General features: G+C 44.3%; 3 protein-coding genes across 4 annotated transcripts; 1 reads left to right on the top strand and 2 right to left on the bottom strand.

The window, feature by feature from the left end:
• Positions 1-10,098: 10,098 nt before the first annotated feature.
• On the bottom strand, positions 10,099-13,551 carry cdca8 (cell division cycle associated 8). 2 transcript variants are annotated; one of them, XM_019883279.1, is made up of 11 exons: positions 13,429-13,551; positions 13,087-13,179; positions 12,798-12,926; positions 12,408-12,448; positions 12,255-12,330; positions 11,674-11,741; positions 11,510-11,592; positions 11,208-11,303; positions 10,962-11,091; positions 10,745-10,831; positions 10,099-10,566 (listed from the first exon to the last, which is right to left on the bottom strand). In XM_019883279.1, the coding sequence occupies exons 2-11, from the start codon at positions 13,175-13,177 to the stop codon at positions 10,537-10,539; spliced, it is 831 nt and encodes a 276-aa protein (XP_019738838.1). In that variant the 5' UTR covers positions 13,178-13,179; positions 13,429-13,551; the 3' UTR covers positions 10,099-10,536. The 2 variants fall into 2 exon arrangements, with proteins under 2 accessions (XP_019738838.1, XP_019738839.1); XM_019883280.1 differs by lacking the exon at positions 13,429-13,551 and adding an exon at positions 13,264-13,365.
• Positions 13,552-13,622: 71 nt separating this feature from the next.
• Positions 13,623-15,136, top strand: airim (AFG2 interacting ribosome maturation factor). The gene is made up of 4 exons (XM_019883282.1): positions 13,623-14,055; positions 14,212-14,391; positions 14,469-14,587; positions 14,770-15,136. Exons 1-4 carry the CDS (start codon positions 13,787-13,789, stop codon positions 14,808-14,810), a joined length of 609 nt encoding a protein of 202 aa, XP_019738841.1. The 5' UTR covers positions 13,623-13,786; the 3' UTR covers positions 14,811-15,136.
• Positions 15,137-15,231: 95 nt separating this feature from the next.
• On the bottom strand, positions 15,232-16,203 carry cldn35 (claudin 35). Its single transcript, XM_019883281.1, has one exon. It carries the CDS (start codon positions 15,957-15,959, stop codon positions 15,270-15,272), a length of 690 nt encoding a protein of 229 aa, XP_019738840.1. The 5' UTR covers positions 15,960-16,203; the 3' UTR covers positions 15,232-15,269.
• Positions 16,204-16,513: the final 310 nt, after the last annotated feature.

Raw genomic sequence — 16,513 nt, 5'->3', positions numbered from 1 at the left:
AGAGGCTCCGGCGGGCCCCGCTCACCAGATACACTTCTTTGTTCTGAACCCACATGACGGGAGGAATGATATTTACATGAAGGCCACTGATCCCAGGAAAGGGAAAAGAATAGGTTCCATTCACAGAAACACCTTCCCGACATGGTTTGGTTTGTCGTCAAGCTGCTTTTGACTCAACTTCCGTGCACTGCCATGCCGCATGATCTTTATTTCCCGAAATTCCTGACGGCCGCCCCGCCCGTGATAGCTATTGACACTCAGTGGAATGTCTAATTGGGGAAGGAATGTTATGCAAGTGGGTGTAGCAAAAGTGACAAACAGAATGGTTACAGGGTGCAAAGGTCAAAGGTTAAAATGTGACTTTTAGTAACCTGGAGTATCATTCTACCTTTTCTCCAGAGCCTTCATTCGTTTAGGTTCAGCCACTCTTGGGGGGGGCGGGGGGGGGGGGGCGATCTCCCGCAAACATGTGCAATTCTTAGTGACAAGCTAGAAGGCTTTTTAATAAATGAAAATAAGAGGAAATTTCTGCCAGCCGACAGGAACCTGGAAGCTTTTCGCCGGTTGCCTGTTAAAAGTGTCTCGGTCTGTATTATACTGTGGCGCTTTTCGGGGATGGCTCCAGATAAGAGTAAATAAAGCTTTTATTGCCTTGATTCCTCCAACGATAGACCTGGCGGTGTAATATAGCCACTGGGATATCAGGGGATTGGTGAAAAATAAGGATGAGAACAAGGTACGATGAATCCCACCCCCCCCCCACCCCACATCCCGCCCCCACGGTGAAGCAGACGGAACAAAAAGCTTGCAGCAATTTAGAACATAATTTCTTATTACACGTAGCACACAAACATTGCAAATTGTTGTCAATTAACATTTGAATGACGCGTTCGTCTAATGAAAAAAAAAAAAAAAACGTCAACAAACCACTTTCTCATCATGAGACAGGCGTTAATCAAACACGAAAATGGCAAGTGAGCCTTGTGGTAAACATGCGGCCGCGTGTTGTTTTCTCTGCGGACCGCCACAACGTTAACACGTGACCCCCCCCCCCACCAATCCCACCAGCCCATTATAATAAGGTCATACGCGACAGAAAAGCATTTCCCTTCATCACCTCCGTCTGCTCGCTCGCATGTAGCACAGATGACACTTATCGATCCAGTATTAAAACTGCTAAAGACCCAGCATTTAATCAATACAGTGCCACCACTCCGAAAATTCCTTTTGTGCAAGAAAAGCTCTCAAGCGGTTTGATTAATGTCTGACAGCACGGCTGAGTGCTTTCTGAAAATTTCTATACACTTTTTTTTTTTTAACGTTGATGTCCAATTAGCATGATAATATGACAACCACTTATTGCTTATCTTGACTTTATTCATGCTTATTTATGACAAACAGCCGGCATTATCCAGCCTCCCTTGGTCCATTTTAGTATTTCCTGCTTTAAATAGCCACTTTGATAGGCAAAAAAAGGAGTCGGTTGTGTTCACTCCCACAATGGCGCAAACCACCCTTTTTTTTTTAATGCACGGGCTCGCATGCCTAATTACCAACAACCAGTCTAAGACGTCTGATCACGTACTGATGTGCCACGCTGGATTTAAGCCGACCCTAAAAATAGGCTTTGTGGAGTCAAAGATTGTGTAAGAAAACAAAACTTTGATCATATAAAACTCTGCTGAACACGATCCTCCCTGGCAAATGAGACGCATTAGCCAAATCAGTCTTGAAATGCTTTTCAGACAAATACAGAATTTATTTACTTAGCGCATGTGAGTGACAGACTATGGCCTCTTCCCACTTCCATCCAAATTCAGGTTACCAATCTTGGATTTTGATTTGCAACAAGTATAAAAAGAATCATCATTATGATGGTAACTATGGCGATCATTATGGTGATCTACAGCCTTGTAATTCCTCTCATCTGATTGCGCTGGAGTACCAAAATTCAGCAGGGGAACAAACTTCCAGGGCTAATTTAGCATCCTGATGTGGGAATGACGGCTGTTTATTTCAATTAATTTTCAATTCACAACTTCGACAGCAAAGAGTATTTAAAAAAAAAAAAAAAAGACGACACCCATCCAAGAGTGCTGTACTCTGACCCTCGCAATTTCCGTGGAATTGTTTAATCCTCCCAGTGCGACGTGCTGCTTGACAAGGAAATGTTAATTACCCGTGTACATTCGACGCATTCTCTTGTTGACTCTTGACTCCAATTTGCACATCAGTGGATTGCGATTTTCAAGCGCCGCAATCTTCTGAAGGCTTTCGGAGGGTGTAAGGACGCCGCTTGCTTCAACACCGCCACAGGCTGCGAGTCACTGTGGTACAAGCCAATGAGGTTTTGTTTTTTTTTTTTTTTTGTCGGCCATGTTGATCTGTTTTCTTATAGCTTCCTGTGCTTTGCGAGGGAAAAGTCCCAGCGATGTTGGTATCCAGGAGGAACAGAGGACAAAACAAGAAAGGATATCAGAGAAGGAAAGAGCGGGGAAGCAAAGCGGCGTGGTGTTTATTCGGCAAAGACTAAGTCTTAGAAAAGATATCCGACACAGATAAGAGCTGCGTGTGATTAGGAATGCGTAATGCTGCAGACTTTGGTTCAAATCTTCCAAAAGAGGGAGCATATGAGTAGTTGCGCTCATCAAATTAACAGCGTTGTTTACATCGAAGGGTCGGCGTGTTTCTTTCAGAATAAACGAAAAGGGCACCACTTCAGGCTGGAGTGCTAATAAACATTTTCCACATTTTAGTGCTCACCCCGGCAAGGATGTGAAGGTCAAAAGCTCTGTGATGTATAACAGCCAAACTGCCAGCTCAGCATTTTTATTTCATTTTTTTTTTTTACACACACGCCTCAGCCTCCCACGAACAGAGATAAACATCAGGGAAAATGATGGGAGCATCGCCTTGACTCGCGCGTCCGTTAATCTTTCCGACACAAGCTTTTATTCGCTTCAAATGTTTTTTTTCCACTCATCCAAAAGTCATCAGTACATCATTCGCTCATTGCTAGCATTTATACAACCATCGATACCAAGTGTCTGTGCCAAGAGCAATTTGGGGATTGTATGATCACTTTTTTTTATTAATTACGGTATCTCTTAAAAGGGAGAAACTGAAAGATGATGCAATTTTTTTTCTGCTTGCATACGTAGTGCTGCATATTGTTTAGTTGGGTCTTTAAAATATCTGATCTCCATCTAGTGTGAAATGTAGTCCAATCCAGAACTTTTTTTTTAATTAGGCATGTTGTGATGACATCACTGTGATGACATCACAATGCATCCAATAGAACAGAAAATATGGCAGCGGGGTGATTTCAGAGTGACATAGAGGAGAAAAAAAACGAATGCAGCATTCCGAGTTCTTTGACACAAAATGCCGCACGACTACCCCCTGCCGATTACTGCCCCAGACGTACGTTTCCCCAAATCGCTTACCCAATGCCGAGTTGAGGTATCCGCAGACCAAAATTCCAGTTTCATTTTTAATTTAACATAAAGGGTTATGCCAGGATATTAAACAGATGGCAAGTGAAGCGTTGGGAGCCAGTAGACCGTTCTTAAGTAAATAATTGTTTGAAATACTCACTGTGCTGTCACTCAAGTTATATTAATTAACAAAATCATCTATGTAGAACGTTATCGTATTGAGAGTGCGCATGTGTGTGTGTGTGTGTTTGTTTTTTTATTGGGAATGGAGGGATCATTGTGTTGTAACTCTTGAGGTAGCGCCCCTAATCATATCACTCACCACTGCTTCTAATAAAAAGAGGAGCTGGGAATGAAGATAAATTGACCCCCCCCCCCCATCGATTTATTGCATCAGAGGTCCGCTGCCACAAATCCAAGAGACAGGTGTTTCTCAAGCTTTCCAAATGGCCGGCTGTGGAATTTTGTGGGTCTCACAGGACCAATACAAACATTACTAGCTCTTACGTGACATATTCCACGTCCAAGCTTCGAAGGGAATACGAGAGTCCACCGTCGCTTTTTTTTTTTTTTAAAGCAGGATGTTATGTTTTTTTATAGAGCAAAAAAAAAAAAAAAGTATGGATGGCACACGTTTAGAGGTTGTGAGCGCTCGCGCATCCAAATGGCACCTGAGGGATGTCTTCCAATAGCCGTAAAGCATTTGATTGACCACGCTGGAGAAATACAATTTTTAAGATGTGTCAATGCTGTACGCCGATCAGTGTTCACGACCGAGGGACAAAACTTTACATAGGAGCAATGGCAGCATCATTCTCCCTGAAAACCTAATTGTTTAATCCATATGCAATTAAATGCGCCACTACCCCCCCCCCCATCCCTTTTTGAATGATTAATAGTTTACAGTTGCTTACGTAAGCAAAATCTGACATCGCCGGCTCTCTTCAAATCAATAAACGTGTTCAGGAATAACTGACAGTGCGGTTATAGGAGCGTTATTTTTTGGGGGGGCCATTTTTGATGCAGCTCTTGGATTGTACATAATGTGCAAAAGAAGATAATGTTGCCGTACGGTCATGAGCAGAAAACTTGCAATTCTCCACACAACATAGCGCAGATGACAAATACAATTCTTTTCCCCCCCCCCCACCCCCCTACAGTGTGAATGGTTCGACATTTGAACTTAAAAAAAAAAAAAGAGGGACCGTTTTGTTCAAGGACAGAGTCTCGGACCCTTTGCGTCCTTCCCAGTCTCCTAATGAATTGGTTTTAGCCGCTTTCGGAGCAAATTATCCTTCCCTCCCCTCCTAATTTTCCAATTTGCTATGTCATTTATACCTAATTGAGGGCCGCACGGGGCTGCATTACTCTCACAAATAGGGCGATATACTTTATTGAAGGTCTGCTTTATACAGAGGAGCTGGTAAAAGCAAACATCAATTGTAAGAAGGTATCGAAGATGGGGATTTTCCCCAAGAGGCTCTTGCAAAGAGGCTTTAATTATTTCTCAAAGGCAATCCCCGGGCTATTGCTACTCGCTACCTACCGCGACTCATTTTATGGCCTCGCTCCTCCTCTTTCTGTAATGGAGATAATTAATGAGGTGAGAATTCACTTTATTTCATCCCTGCTCCGTCGCCTTGCCGGGAATTTGTATCACGTATTCATCGAGCCAAATAAGAAACGAGTTTTCAATCCGCCCGAGTCCGGCCTGAAAAGAATGGAAAAGTTATCTGCCTACATTGGGCATCATCTGTTTGCGTCTTATTAATCATAAAAGATTTTTTTCTCATTTTTACGAAATAACACATTTAATTGGAAAGTGTTTACATTTACAATCAAGAAGAAATTATGATTATTTACACAAAGACAAGTCAGGAACCAGACTCACAGGACACCTCCTTCGAAACAAGATCTGCATCGTACCTTTATGAGGACCCCCCCCATATGAAAAATGGTTAGATATATGTTATGAGGTAATATTTTGGTTGTCTTACTTAGCGCATGCATATTTCCATTTTTATACTATTCCGTCTTCGATATCAAGGCCATTTCCATTGAAGTGATATGAGTGCTTTGTGGTAAATTAATCTGAACTGTCAATCAAATACAAGCATTATAACCCCCCCCCCCAAAAAAGAAACTACTTCATGAAACATTTTACATGTTTGTGCCGTGAAAAACTGTCATGCCTCCAGTGGCTGAAATATGTCTCACCAGGTCATCGTAGGGCTTTCCCACACTCCAACAATGAGGCGCTCTAAAGTGGCCACTCCAGCCCCAAACCCCGGTCCACACTCTGGCTGTCAAGTCAGACAGAAATAAACTCCTCCTCGCTCTTCTGTCTTCACAGCCAACAACGAGGCACTCTAAAGCAACCACAGTGGCCCAAAGAACCGGTCCACAGACATCGATGCAAGCAAAGGCACTCAATTTGTTTAACAATAGGTTGGATGAGGTCAGAAATCTGGTTTCGAGCATCCAGAGGCGTTAACGATGGGGGAGGATGCATATACTTGGACTCAAGACACTCAGCGTCGACGCACCCTTTTAGTTCCAGCCTCTACTGTAATACAAGCTACTATCTGAGGAACGACGATGCATTTCCTGTCATCTCACAACGTTCCTATACGACACACATACACGCCGCAGCTCTCCAACCCCTGCCCCCATGAGTACGATATACACATATGTTGATATTACAGAACAACAATCACCATCCAACATCATGTCCTTTGCTGAAAAATATCTTCGTTTTTAGTGTCGCCAAGGGAGTCCAAGGAAAAGCTTGTCCGTGCGCCATCAGCAACTCTCGCTTCGCTTCCTTCGGAGCCTAATTTCCATCGTTTTTTTTTTTTTTTTTTTTTTTTAATGGCAGCAGATGTTCTTTTCAATCCCACCTGTCATTAGGGACCGCCCATCAAAACACCATCAGGACCCTGCTGCTCACCCCAACAAATACGTGTCTAGAATGCAACACGTGCGGGGGGGCCCCATCCAGTCTGCCGTTTCACCACGTCATCATTTTTAGGTTGTCAAATGACATTTTCATGATTTTTTTTTTTCCTGATGACAAACATAGCAAAAGAAGGGTTGTCAACCCGTGGTTGTTTCACTATGGATTGAGTGAGAGACAGTGGCAGGAGGCGATGTAACTTTGTGAATAAATCGATTAGGAGAGCACTTGACGGATGGGATTTATAGGCGGCCCCGACGCGATGGAGAATTCATTTCTCCGGGAGAACGTGCCCCCAACAGGTTCATCCGTCTTGGCGGGAAATTTGGCAGGTTCCCCAGCGTTGGGAGCTCAATTAACCAAAGGGCTTCGGCCGTCAGGGGGAGAGAACAGCTCTGTCGAGGAATATGCACGGAACGGCTAAAGCGAAAACCAATTGTGAGGTTGAAAACTGTAAGAGGATAAGACACGGAACAAGTGAACGATGTATCCATGACAACATAACTTACTACAATGCTAGAAAAAGCAGCAAAAATCTTCGCTGAGCAAAAGAATCCATCCAGAAATGTGGCGGATACCCGCACGGGTCGAAATGTGATCATTCATTCAACCCAGAAATAAGTGGCTCTTCTGAGCCAAATCCATCCATTTTCAACATCGTTCATCCTGAACAGTATCGCGGGGAGTTACTGGAGCCTATGCCAGCTGACTACACCTTAACTGGTCGCCAGTCAGTCGCGGGGCACATGTAGAGACAAACATTCACACCCACATCCACACAATGCCACTGAGTGGGAACCACAAAAAAAAAAAGTCTCAAACCAACCAAGCATCTTTTACCAACATATATTCAAATGAACGCACAAGCCTGCGCAGAAAACAACATGATGAACAATCAACAACTGATTTGAAAAACCTCCTTCTGCACACAACTAATAAAATGAAATTAAGATGTATGCTCATGCAGACATTTGCATGTCAGCCTACATGTGCACCGCCGGCGCAATTTATTTTTTTTTAAATTAAATCCTATGTAAGTCAATTTCTTGGATCAATTTGAAGTGATATTAGATTCGTGTGGATCACAGTTTGTAGCATATTTACAATTTAAAATACTACGAGAGATACTGACTCGCCCTCTTAAGGTCCTTTTTGAAAGCTTGTTCAGAAATGTTTTAGACACACCCAAATCACGGTCCTTAATTAATTAGAGGCTTGAAATTGTCCTTCGACACACACACAAAAATGGAAATCTAACAACAATCTGCTTCTTGAAAACGTTTAACCCCCCCAACCCCTCGCCACGCAATATTGTTATCATACGACAGATGCGCAGTTTATATTTTGACCGTCGTTGAGTCACATTGTGTCAACCAAAATATTTGACCCCAATTTGCCAAGCTGCCATTTATGATATCAAGCACCTTGATTTGTTAGAGACATTTCACAAAACTGAACAACTTTAAATTTCAAGTACTTCCCCAAAGGCTTAAATTGAGCTATGCTGAGTCAAATCGACGTTCTCGAAAGTGGTTTTAAATATTTTCATTTCGTTTCGTTTAATTGAACATAAAAATATCGTGACGTAACTGAATTTTTTTTTGTTTACCTGCCGTGAGAGGTACTCAAGTTGCGTATCCGGGTATGGTCTCCAGTCGCGATATCTCAGATTCCAATCCTTGATTCCTTACATCACAGCGGACGATTTATGTCATAGGTGTCAAACTCAGGTCCTGGAGGGCCGCTGTCGTGCATGTTTTCCAAGTCTCCTTGTTGCAACACACCTGATTCAAATGAACAAGTTCAATGTCGGGCTTGCGCGGAGCTTGCTGATGATCTGATCATTTGAATCAGGTGTGTTGCAACAAGGGAGACTTGGAAAACATGCAGGACAAGCGGCCCTCCAGGACCTGAGTTTGACACCTATGATTTATGTGGAAAGCGTTGCTCGGCGGCCTCAAAATCTGCCCCGGCACCGCTGCCTACTTGCTTATTGAAAAGCCAGCCAGCCATGCAATACGGCGATCGTACGGAAGGGGATTGGGGCCAATTAAGAGACAAAAAAAACAAGGTTGGCAAATTGTCACTTTTACGTCACTTTACTCTTTAGAAAGTCAGAAATTTCACTTAAACTTAGAATTCTGACTTTTAAGTCTGAGAGACGAATTTCGACTTTAAAGTCACATTTCCGAGATAAAAGTAAGACCCTTGCCAACCTTGGTTTTTTTTTCTTCATTGGTCCTTATCCTCTTCCGTACAATCGTCCACCCAACAAGAGAATTGGGGGAGGAAAAAAAAAAAAGATACGACCCATTCAGAGGCAAAATTGAAGATTCAGATATGTAGAGCAGGTGTGCAAAAGACTTTCGCCAACAAGGGAGTTGAACCGCATGCACTGCTGACCACAACATCTGTCGTTTTCGAGGCTATGGAGGTGATTTTTTTTTTCTTTCGGAAGCACCGCAGTAGTTTGCGCGGTGAGTGACAGCAGATGATCAAGTGCTTAAAGATGAGTACAGATGGAAGCGGGGCCAGGGTTGGTCTCTGTCAGGGGCAGAGTTTCAGTCCCATGCCTTGGTGGCATATGAGGCACGAGAAGCAAGCGGGAATAGTTTGAGAGCATTTGTGCGCTCGACTGCAGAGACTCAAGGTGAGCCCCGGCCTGACCCATTGCCACATCCCAGGTGAAAACCCCAACGAGGTCTTTCGGCGTCATAACGAGCTTCTAATTGGCAGTTCACTTGTCCCTGAAGGTCAGAGTGCGTGTTCCTGTGCCAGCAGCGGGAGAGGCTGCCACTTCCTGCCAACAGCCGTGTTACGCCACTCACGAATATCCCTCTGTGCAAACAAAGTCATGAAAGGACAAGGGAACTTGGATCAGAAGCAAAAAGCAAGAGTTTACTGAGGATAAAGGGGAAAATGCAAAGTAGAAATCTCCAATATATTATTTGTCAATCTAGGAGGTGGGCAAGTGGTTAGCACACCTGGCTCACAGTTCTGAGGCCCAGGGTCTGAATCCCAGCTCAGGCTTTGCTGTGTGAAGTTTGCATGTTCTGCAAGTGCTTGTGTGAAATACGTCAAGCAAACACATGGGCCACATCTCATTTCTGTTTGCAAGCTCCCCACTCTCAATCTTGAGACATGAGACACTCGTTCTTCATGATGGCACTTCATGGAGACGGCAATTATAGACTTGGCTTCCCCTTTTTATACACCCCCCCAGCCTCCAGCACCAAGTCATCTGAGGAAAAAAAGAGCTCAAACTCACCCCTGACCCGAATGAGGGCAAGCAGTGTCGACAATGGATTAACAAGATACCTAAATATATTCATTTTAAGAAAATGAATCAAGCATTGCACGAAGGGTGAATGTTGTGAAATTATCTGAAATATCTATAACTACTCCGAAATGGAGGCATTTGTTGTTTGAAAATATTAAGGGCAGTCAATGAGTCAGCCCTGCACAAAAATAAGTCAATGAATAGATGCTCCCATCTAGTGGCATTTTTGCTGCAGTTCAGCTAATACATTCTAATCTAAAGTGCCCCCTCTTGCGACTAATACAACGTATTGCAATTGCAAAGCTACCAAAAAATATACACTGTGTATGTACAGCTGAACTGTGACTCCTTGACATGTAGGTGAAATAAATACCCACAATTACGAAACCATGATATAAATAATTGTCATACATTCGGTGTTGGTGCTCAGTTCCTTTCTGTATTATGTACATTCAAATGAAAAGGCATACAACCAACAAAGCATCAGTTTAAAAGGACAACTGAGCCACGTTTAAAAAAAAAAAAAAAAAAAAACATCCAGGCTTTAAGAGTGTGAAGCAAAAATAAGAGACATGGTTGAGTGCCCCCAAGGTTGAAAGTAGAAATTACAGATAAGACCCCTGACATTACAAAATGGCTACAGAACACAAATGGAAAAATGTATGCATTTAAAATGCATATTTACACACGGACAGCAGTTAAATGAGTGAATTCCAAAGAATGTGTTGGAAAACAAATAAAGAACAGCACTCTACAACACCAAGACAATCTTTTGAAATAGACATGAGGGGGGGGGGGGCAAATGAAAAGCATCCAATCTTGCTCACTATTTTACAAATCAACAGGAGGCGGCTTGCTGAGATCTAGGATTCACAAAGTGACGTGAGTCGATTCTGTTGGAGAAAGAGAGAAAAACGATTTTAAAACGAATGGCACTCCAATCACTATATATGCATTGTTTAAATTCAATACGGGCTCTTCCAAACAGGCATCGTCCCGCGACGTAACGTGTTAGCTCTTGGGCGTGTAGCGTCAACCTAGCATCATCCAGATATGGTGGCGATACACTACCTGCAAACGGCGAATGCTCCTCAAGGCCGTTTCACCCAGCATGGACAGGTCCACTGAATCCACCTGACTGGCCAGCAGCTGAATACTCTGAAAGGAGCCCCACAGGAAGGTAATCGCAAAAAAAGATTCACAAGTACATGGCAGCCATTTTCTTTTTCAACCGATGTCACCTTTGGAGGCAGATTTTATTTAAGGGCAGGTTCTAAAGTGCACTCACCTCTCCATTCCCAACCGGAACATTGATGACAATTTCTTCATTGTCGGCTGAGATGGGGGAGCCGTTGACGGAAATGCTGAAGACCCTCTCTTTGTGGCGAGGAACTCTCACAGCTGGAGTCTTGGGAAGCCTGAGATCGGGAACATTTGAAAATTGAGTCACGCGTTTGGACCTTTGGCCAAACGACATCCTCACAAATGCAGCCGCGAGCAACGCCAGGTGCGGCGCCACACGTGGAGCAGTTACCTGGGGTCAAAGCGTGGCGTGATGAGGGGAGTTGGGCCCATCAAAGAGGAGTCCAGCAGGGTCCTGGCAGGAGTCACCACAGGATTCCTCGATGATCTAAATTTAGAGAGCACGTTAATCAAGACAATACTATCTTGTAAAATCTTTTTTTTTTAATTGAACCCACCCCCAGGATGTCCTGAAGTCGATATGTGTGTCATTATTATTATTATTGTGTGTGTGCACTACAGCCACAGTTATTTTCCACACCTAACAATTAACTGGAGCACAAAGTCAAAGTCACAAACTCATTCCTGTCCTACCTTGTGATTGGTGCATTTTGTTGGCTGACTGACAGAGCTCTGGCTCGTTTTGATGTCGTCGGGGGCTTCCTTGAAGTTTTCCCCTGAATGCAGAAGAAGTGGTTACAGACAGACACTGTGCACAGATGACGTATGGTGCATGTCAATCAAAATGAGCAAATCACCTTCCTCAACGTTCTGGGTGTGTTTTCATCATTCGGACTGGATTTGGTTGCGGCCTTCTTCTTCGACACTGTGTGTGTGGTGGCAAGAAATAAAGTCATTGCGTCTGCTTTTAAAAAGCATCAAGAGGCTAATTCCATCTATTTTTTTTATAATGATAATACATAATCTCATCTCCACGAATATGATCGAAAGGTGACAAATTATGGAAAAATATCTTTTTAATTGTTTGTCAACAAATACCGGATCTATCTTCGCGACCAGTTCTGCGCTTCCATAACACAGTGAAACAGCGCTTAAACATTTCCTGCTGTGGAGGGAGTCTCGGGGTCTCCAATACTGCCACAAGTCGCTTGATTTGTCACATGACATTCTCCTATCGTCGCTAAAAGTGGTCGACGGAGTCGTTAGGTTGGCAACACTCGATTAGCACCTTAAGTGAACCGTACAGGAAGCAAATATTATGTGCAGCATATTTCTTGACCCTTTATGTATTTATACCTAAGAATGACGGGGACACCAGGGAACTGTTTTAAATTGTGTCCATCATAAAATATTGGGGGGAAAAAAACTACTATCATACTTTTCTTAACTGCTTTCATGAGAACTGCATGGTCTTCTGCCACAACATTCTCCACAATTGCTGCCTCCTCTTGCCTCTGCGAACAGATATGACAGATACTCTAAGCAAGGTTAAAAAGGAAGACGAAGCCCGGGACACTTAATCGCAACTCACTTTAGCATCATCCGCTTCCGGGGACTTGAGTTTCTCAACCTCTGCAGATAGACAAGGAAAACGTTGAATTGGTTTTCCATGTTTAAACCACTGCACTATAGTGCGTGATTGTGTGTGTGTGTGTGTGGGGGAACCGACCCGATGGATGATCCCAGCCGCGTGCAAGTGTTTGATTCCGCACAGCATCTGGTAGAGCAGGTAGGACAGCCTCTCGTGGTCCAGCTCCATCTGAATCACCTGGCAGAGGTTGGCGTGTGTGTTTGTTGGTTGTGTGGTGTTTGGGGGGGGGGGGGGGGGGGGGGCTTGTCTAACTTTGACAAATTCTAACAATGAGCAAACAAATGATGGCTGGCAATAAGAAGTATTAATGAGATGCAGTACTACACTTACTGAAATGTTCCATCCATGTCATTTTGCGAACATTGGCTGGGAGCTTAATGAGTGCCACATTATAGCTGTTGCGAAGATCTCTCAACATCTGGTTCTTCCTCTCTTGCAGCTGTCCAAGTCTTGTTTTTACTGTGAAAACAATATTTCAAATTAACGAAAGAAACATCAATGGACACAAACACTAAAGAACGTACTCAAGTGGACAAAAAGAAACAAAATGACAGTGATGGGTAAGCATGATTCCGAATAACTATGTCTAACTTTTCCATCCTATTCAACACATTTTTACCTTCACTGTCGAAATCATCCAGAAATGCTTCGAGTTTGACCATCTTGGGTGTTTTTTTCCCTTGCTTAGTAGGTCTTTTCCTGGGAGCCATGACTGGATGTAGAAAACAAGCGAAAGCAAAACGTTTTAGTCGTAAAGTACATAGCAAATAAAGAAAACATTGACAAAATAGGCTACCATGAATATGCAGCAAAGTCGTTATGCTCCTTTGAGCCGCATGGAAGTTGCAAGCTATTTTCGACTTTAGCGTTTAGATTCCGATCGTCCAAACCGTTTCATTCGGCCAACAAAATCTACAATGCTCCAACATTTCAAGTGTTGTAGGTTTATAAGCAATATTACCTGAACTCTTTTCGCTCACTTTCCCCTTTTAAATTGCGTTCTTTATGACCAATTCCTCCTTTCAAGGCGGTTTGCAAACCGTAGTGTAATTTGAAATGTCATTCGGGGAGTGGCTAATGCAACAAATGCACCAATCAGCTCTCGATTTTGACGTCACTTCCCGTTGAGAGCAGGCCAATGAGGGTCCAAAACGTCATCTATTTACAGTGTCTGCCCGGAAATCGGCGAAAAACCAACATGGAACCATGTGAATTGTAAAACAGGAGCGACTTGCATTTTTTTTTTTTTTTAAAGGGAACCCGATAGAAATGTGTTGGTGTCTATTCGATGTGCACCAATTGTTCAGATCGATCCCAAAATGTCGAAATCTGCCCTACTAACCATCCATCAAGCATTGAGGAGAAGCTTCCATAGTCTGGAAAACAACCAAAAATTGTGGAAGAGCGTCTTAGCAGAGTGCATCCCTCTGATGGCATCTCTAGAGAACTTGGCAGAGCAGTCGCGGGCGCTTTCCAACGTCCAGATCTCCAACACGCCGCTCAAAGACTTTCCAGAAGTGGAGGAACTGCTGCGTTTCAAGCTCTCGCAAGCTATGGATACGGTCTTGTGCAAACTCCATGAAAATATGTAAGTAGATATGCGTCACTAACAAAAACAAGTGGACAAAGATGGTGGTAAATGGTCAAAATTTAATGCAATTAAAGACATTAGGTGACCTTCATCGTTGTGGTCCATGTGCTAGTTTTACACTCCTGTGATTATTCCCCTGACTTTTTCTCTCAGGGCTTCACTCCAGTCACTGAGAGACTCTCTGACAAACCAGGTCTCGACAGTCGTCCAGTTGTATGAACAAAACACAGACACTCTGGATTTGGTCACAGTAACCGAGCGTTCAGCCACCATCCCATCAGTCGTCGACATGCTGGAGTGGCTGCAGGACGCAGAGCGTCACTATCGACAACAGTATCCTCTTGGCGAATGCTTGGATATGGAATTGTATCACGTAGTCTGTTGTGCCCATCCTCAAATCGTGCATTCAGATTCGTGAGGAGGAAGACTCTGCTGCACGCACTCAGTTCAGGCAACCTCAACTTTTTGGCAACGGCTACCAAAAAATGGAAAGAATTGGACACTCCCGGCGCAGAGGATCAAATCACAGGTTGATGTTAATTATTAGTTCATGCTGTTAACATTGAAAGAATATGTGCTACACTCTCAAGCGCATTGATGTGAGTTCATGTGATGTTTCGTGTGAACGAACGACCGTTAAAATTGCCTTGGTTGAATGTCGGATCTTGCTTGTAAGGCTCATGAACTAATCCCTTCTTTGTCCAATTTCAGATACACTTTGCAAAGTGTCCTTCTTCGTGGAGTCGAGCTAAGCGGAGGGGAAACGGACACGGGCGCAACGCTCGCGCTCTCCGACGGCATCGTAACGGCATGAGTGCGAGTTTCAGAAGAACCCATACAGAATTGGGAGATTTATTCACCAGATCGATGACAAGAGATAACAATAGGGTCTTGTTTTGGAACGATGAGAACAGCTTCATTGTGTTTCCTTTATTGACAAAATGTCTCCCAATGAAATACTGTATATTTAATCATACGGCACACAAAAGGACAGGGACACACCCACATAGAGGCTGTAAATGACAGGAAATAACTAGTTAGCGAAACATAACACATTAAACAATCATCAGAAACCTGAGTGTTTTGTTTTTTTTGTTTTTTGCAGAACACAAAAGTAAATAGGCAAACATCAATATAGTCACTGAATAATTGAATAGCTTATTTTTGTTGTCATTTTGCCATTGCTTCTCGACAGCTGGAATGTCTTCTCTCTACACGTATTCTTTAAGTGGGAGACTGGTCGACGTGATGGTTTTGGGGAGGTTGGGCGCAGGCGCGGGTGAATTAGCAAAGCTGCGACCCGCGTAGCCCCTGCGGTACCTGCCGCCCCGCTGCGCGAGAGGGCACGTGCTGCTTAGCACAGCTCCACCGATCATCAAAATAACCGCGGCGGCCCAGCCCAGATAAATGGCCTGCCCGAGCTCACGTTTATGCATAACGGGCACGTTGGGGTTGTAGAAATCCTGAATGACCGTGTTAGCGGTCCAGGAAACGGGAATGAGAACGCACAGGCCCGTCAGGATGAAAAGAATCCCACCGGAGAGCGCGATGCCCGCCTTAGCTTGGCGGTCATCTCCGGCGCAGGTGGTGCACTTCATGCCGCAGCAGGACACGGTGCAGGAGAGCCAGCCCATGAAAATGGCCAAACACATGAGGGCGCGTGCGGCCTGGATGTCGGGAGGCAAGGCCAGCATGGAGTCGTATGTCTTGCACTGCATGTGACCGGTGGTCTGGTAGATGCAGCTCATCCAGATGCCCTCCCATTTGATTTCTGACGTCAGGATGTTGCTGCCGATAAAGGCCGACACCTTCCACTGAGGCAGGGCCGTGACCGCTATCGCCATGATCCAGCCGGTCACGGCGCAGGTGAAGCTGATGAGTTGCATGCCGGTGTTGACCATGGCGACAGCCGAGGATTGGCCACGGCGTCGGAGCTGAGCGGCAGTTTTGAAGGATGGAAATTGTTCTCTGGTCTTTGTCGGGATTAAAATCTCTCGAGTGTACTTATTGGCTCCCTATCTGCACCCAAGTGACTTCTCTCAGCTCACAGTGTCCCCTTCCGCCTGGCATCCAGTTGCTGCATCGACCAAGCGTAAATCTCCCCATCCACCCCCCATGACTTTCTCCTGGTATCAAGACATCCATCCGGTGAAAAGGATCACAGTGCCACACACTTTCTCCTCCCTCTCATTCCTGAGCTTGACTCAATGCATTATTGAGTAGGCAATAGCTGCGCGGCCACCTGTGGCAGCCCTCGGATGCAGGATTGATGCGGGGCACAGCGGAATTGAAGTTCAGCAGAGTCCGGAAATTGGTCTGAGCCCCGACTTTCCTCGAGTGGAATTCCCAAGCTGCGTTGTGTTTCAAGTTTAACAATCAGACTTGAGTGCGAAACTTTACCTTGATGGGTCCGGCTCGCACCTCATGTCAAGCAAGGTTAAATCTGCTGCCCTTA

Source organism: Hippocampus comes, unplaced genomic scaffold (assembly GCF_001891065.2).
Source record: "Hippocampus comes isolate QL1 unplaced genomic scaffold, H_comes_QL1_v1.1 scaffold87, whole genome shotgun sequence".
In the NCBI taxonomy this organism is placed as follows: domain Eukaryota; kingdom Metazoa; phylum Chordata; class Actinopteri; order Syngnathiformes; family Syngnathidae; genus Hippocampus; species Hippocampus comes.
This window is presented reverse-complemented; position numbering and strand designations above follow the sequence as displayed.

Bases quoted from the DNA above. Each gene is read 5' to 3' on its own strand.
- cldn35 (XM_019883281.1), bottom strand. From the start codon at position 15,959: ATGGTCAACACCGGCATGCAACTCATCAGCTTCACCTGCGCCGTGACC.
- cdca8 (XM_019883279.1), bottom strand. From the start codon at position 13,177: ATGGCTCCCAGGAAAAGACCTACTAAGCAAGGGAAAAAAACACCCAAG. The intron at 11,742-12,254 runs GTATGATAGTAG...CCACACACACAG, and splicing joins CATGAAAGCAGTTAAGAAAA to TGTCGAAGAAGAAGGCCGCA. The intron at 10,567-10,744 runs GTAGTGTATCGC...TTTCTCCAACAG, and splicing joins GGAGCATTCGCCGTTTGCAG to AATCGACTCACGTCACTTTG.
- airim (XM_019883282.1), top strand. From the start codon at position 13,787: ATGTCGAAATCTGCCCTACTAACCATCCATCAAGCATTGAGGAGAAGC. The intron at 14,392-14,468 runs GTATCCTCTTGG...TCGTGCATTCAG, and splicing joins GAGCGTCACTATCGACAACA to ATTCGTGAGGAGGAAGACTC. The intron at 14,588-14,769 runs GTTGATGTTAAT...GTCCAATTTCAG, and splicing joins CGCAGAGGATCAAATCACAG to ATACACTTTGCAAAGTGTCC.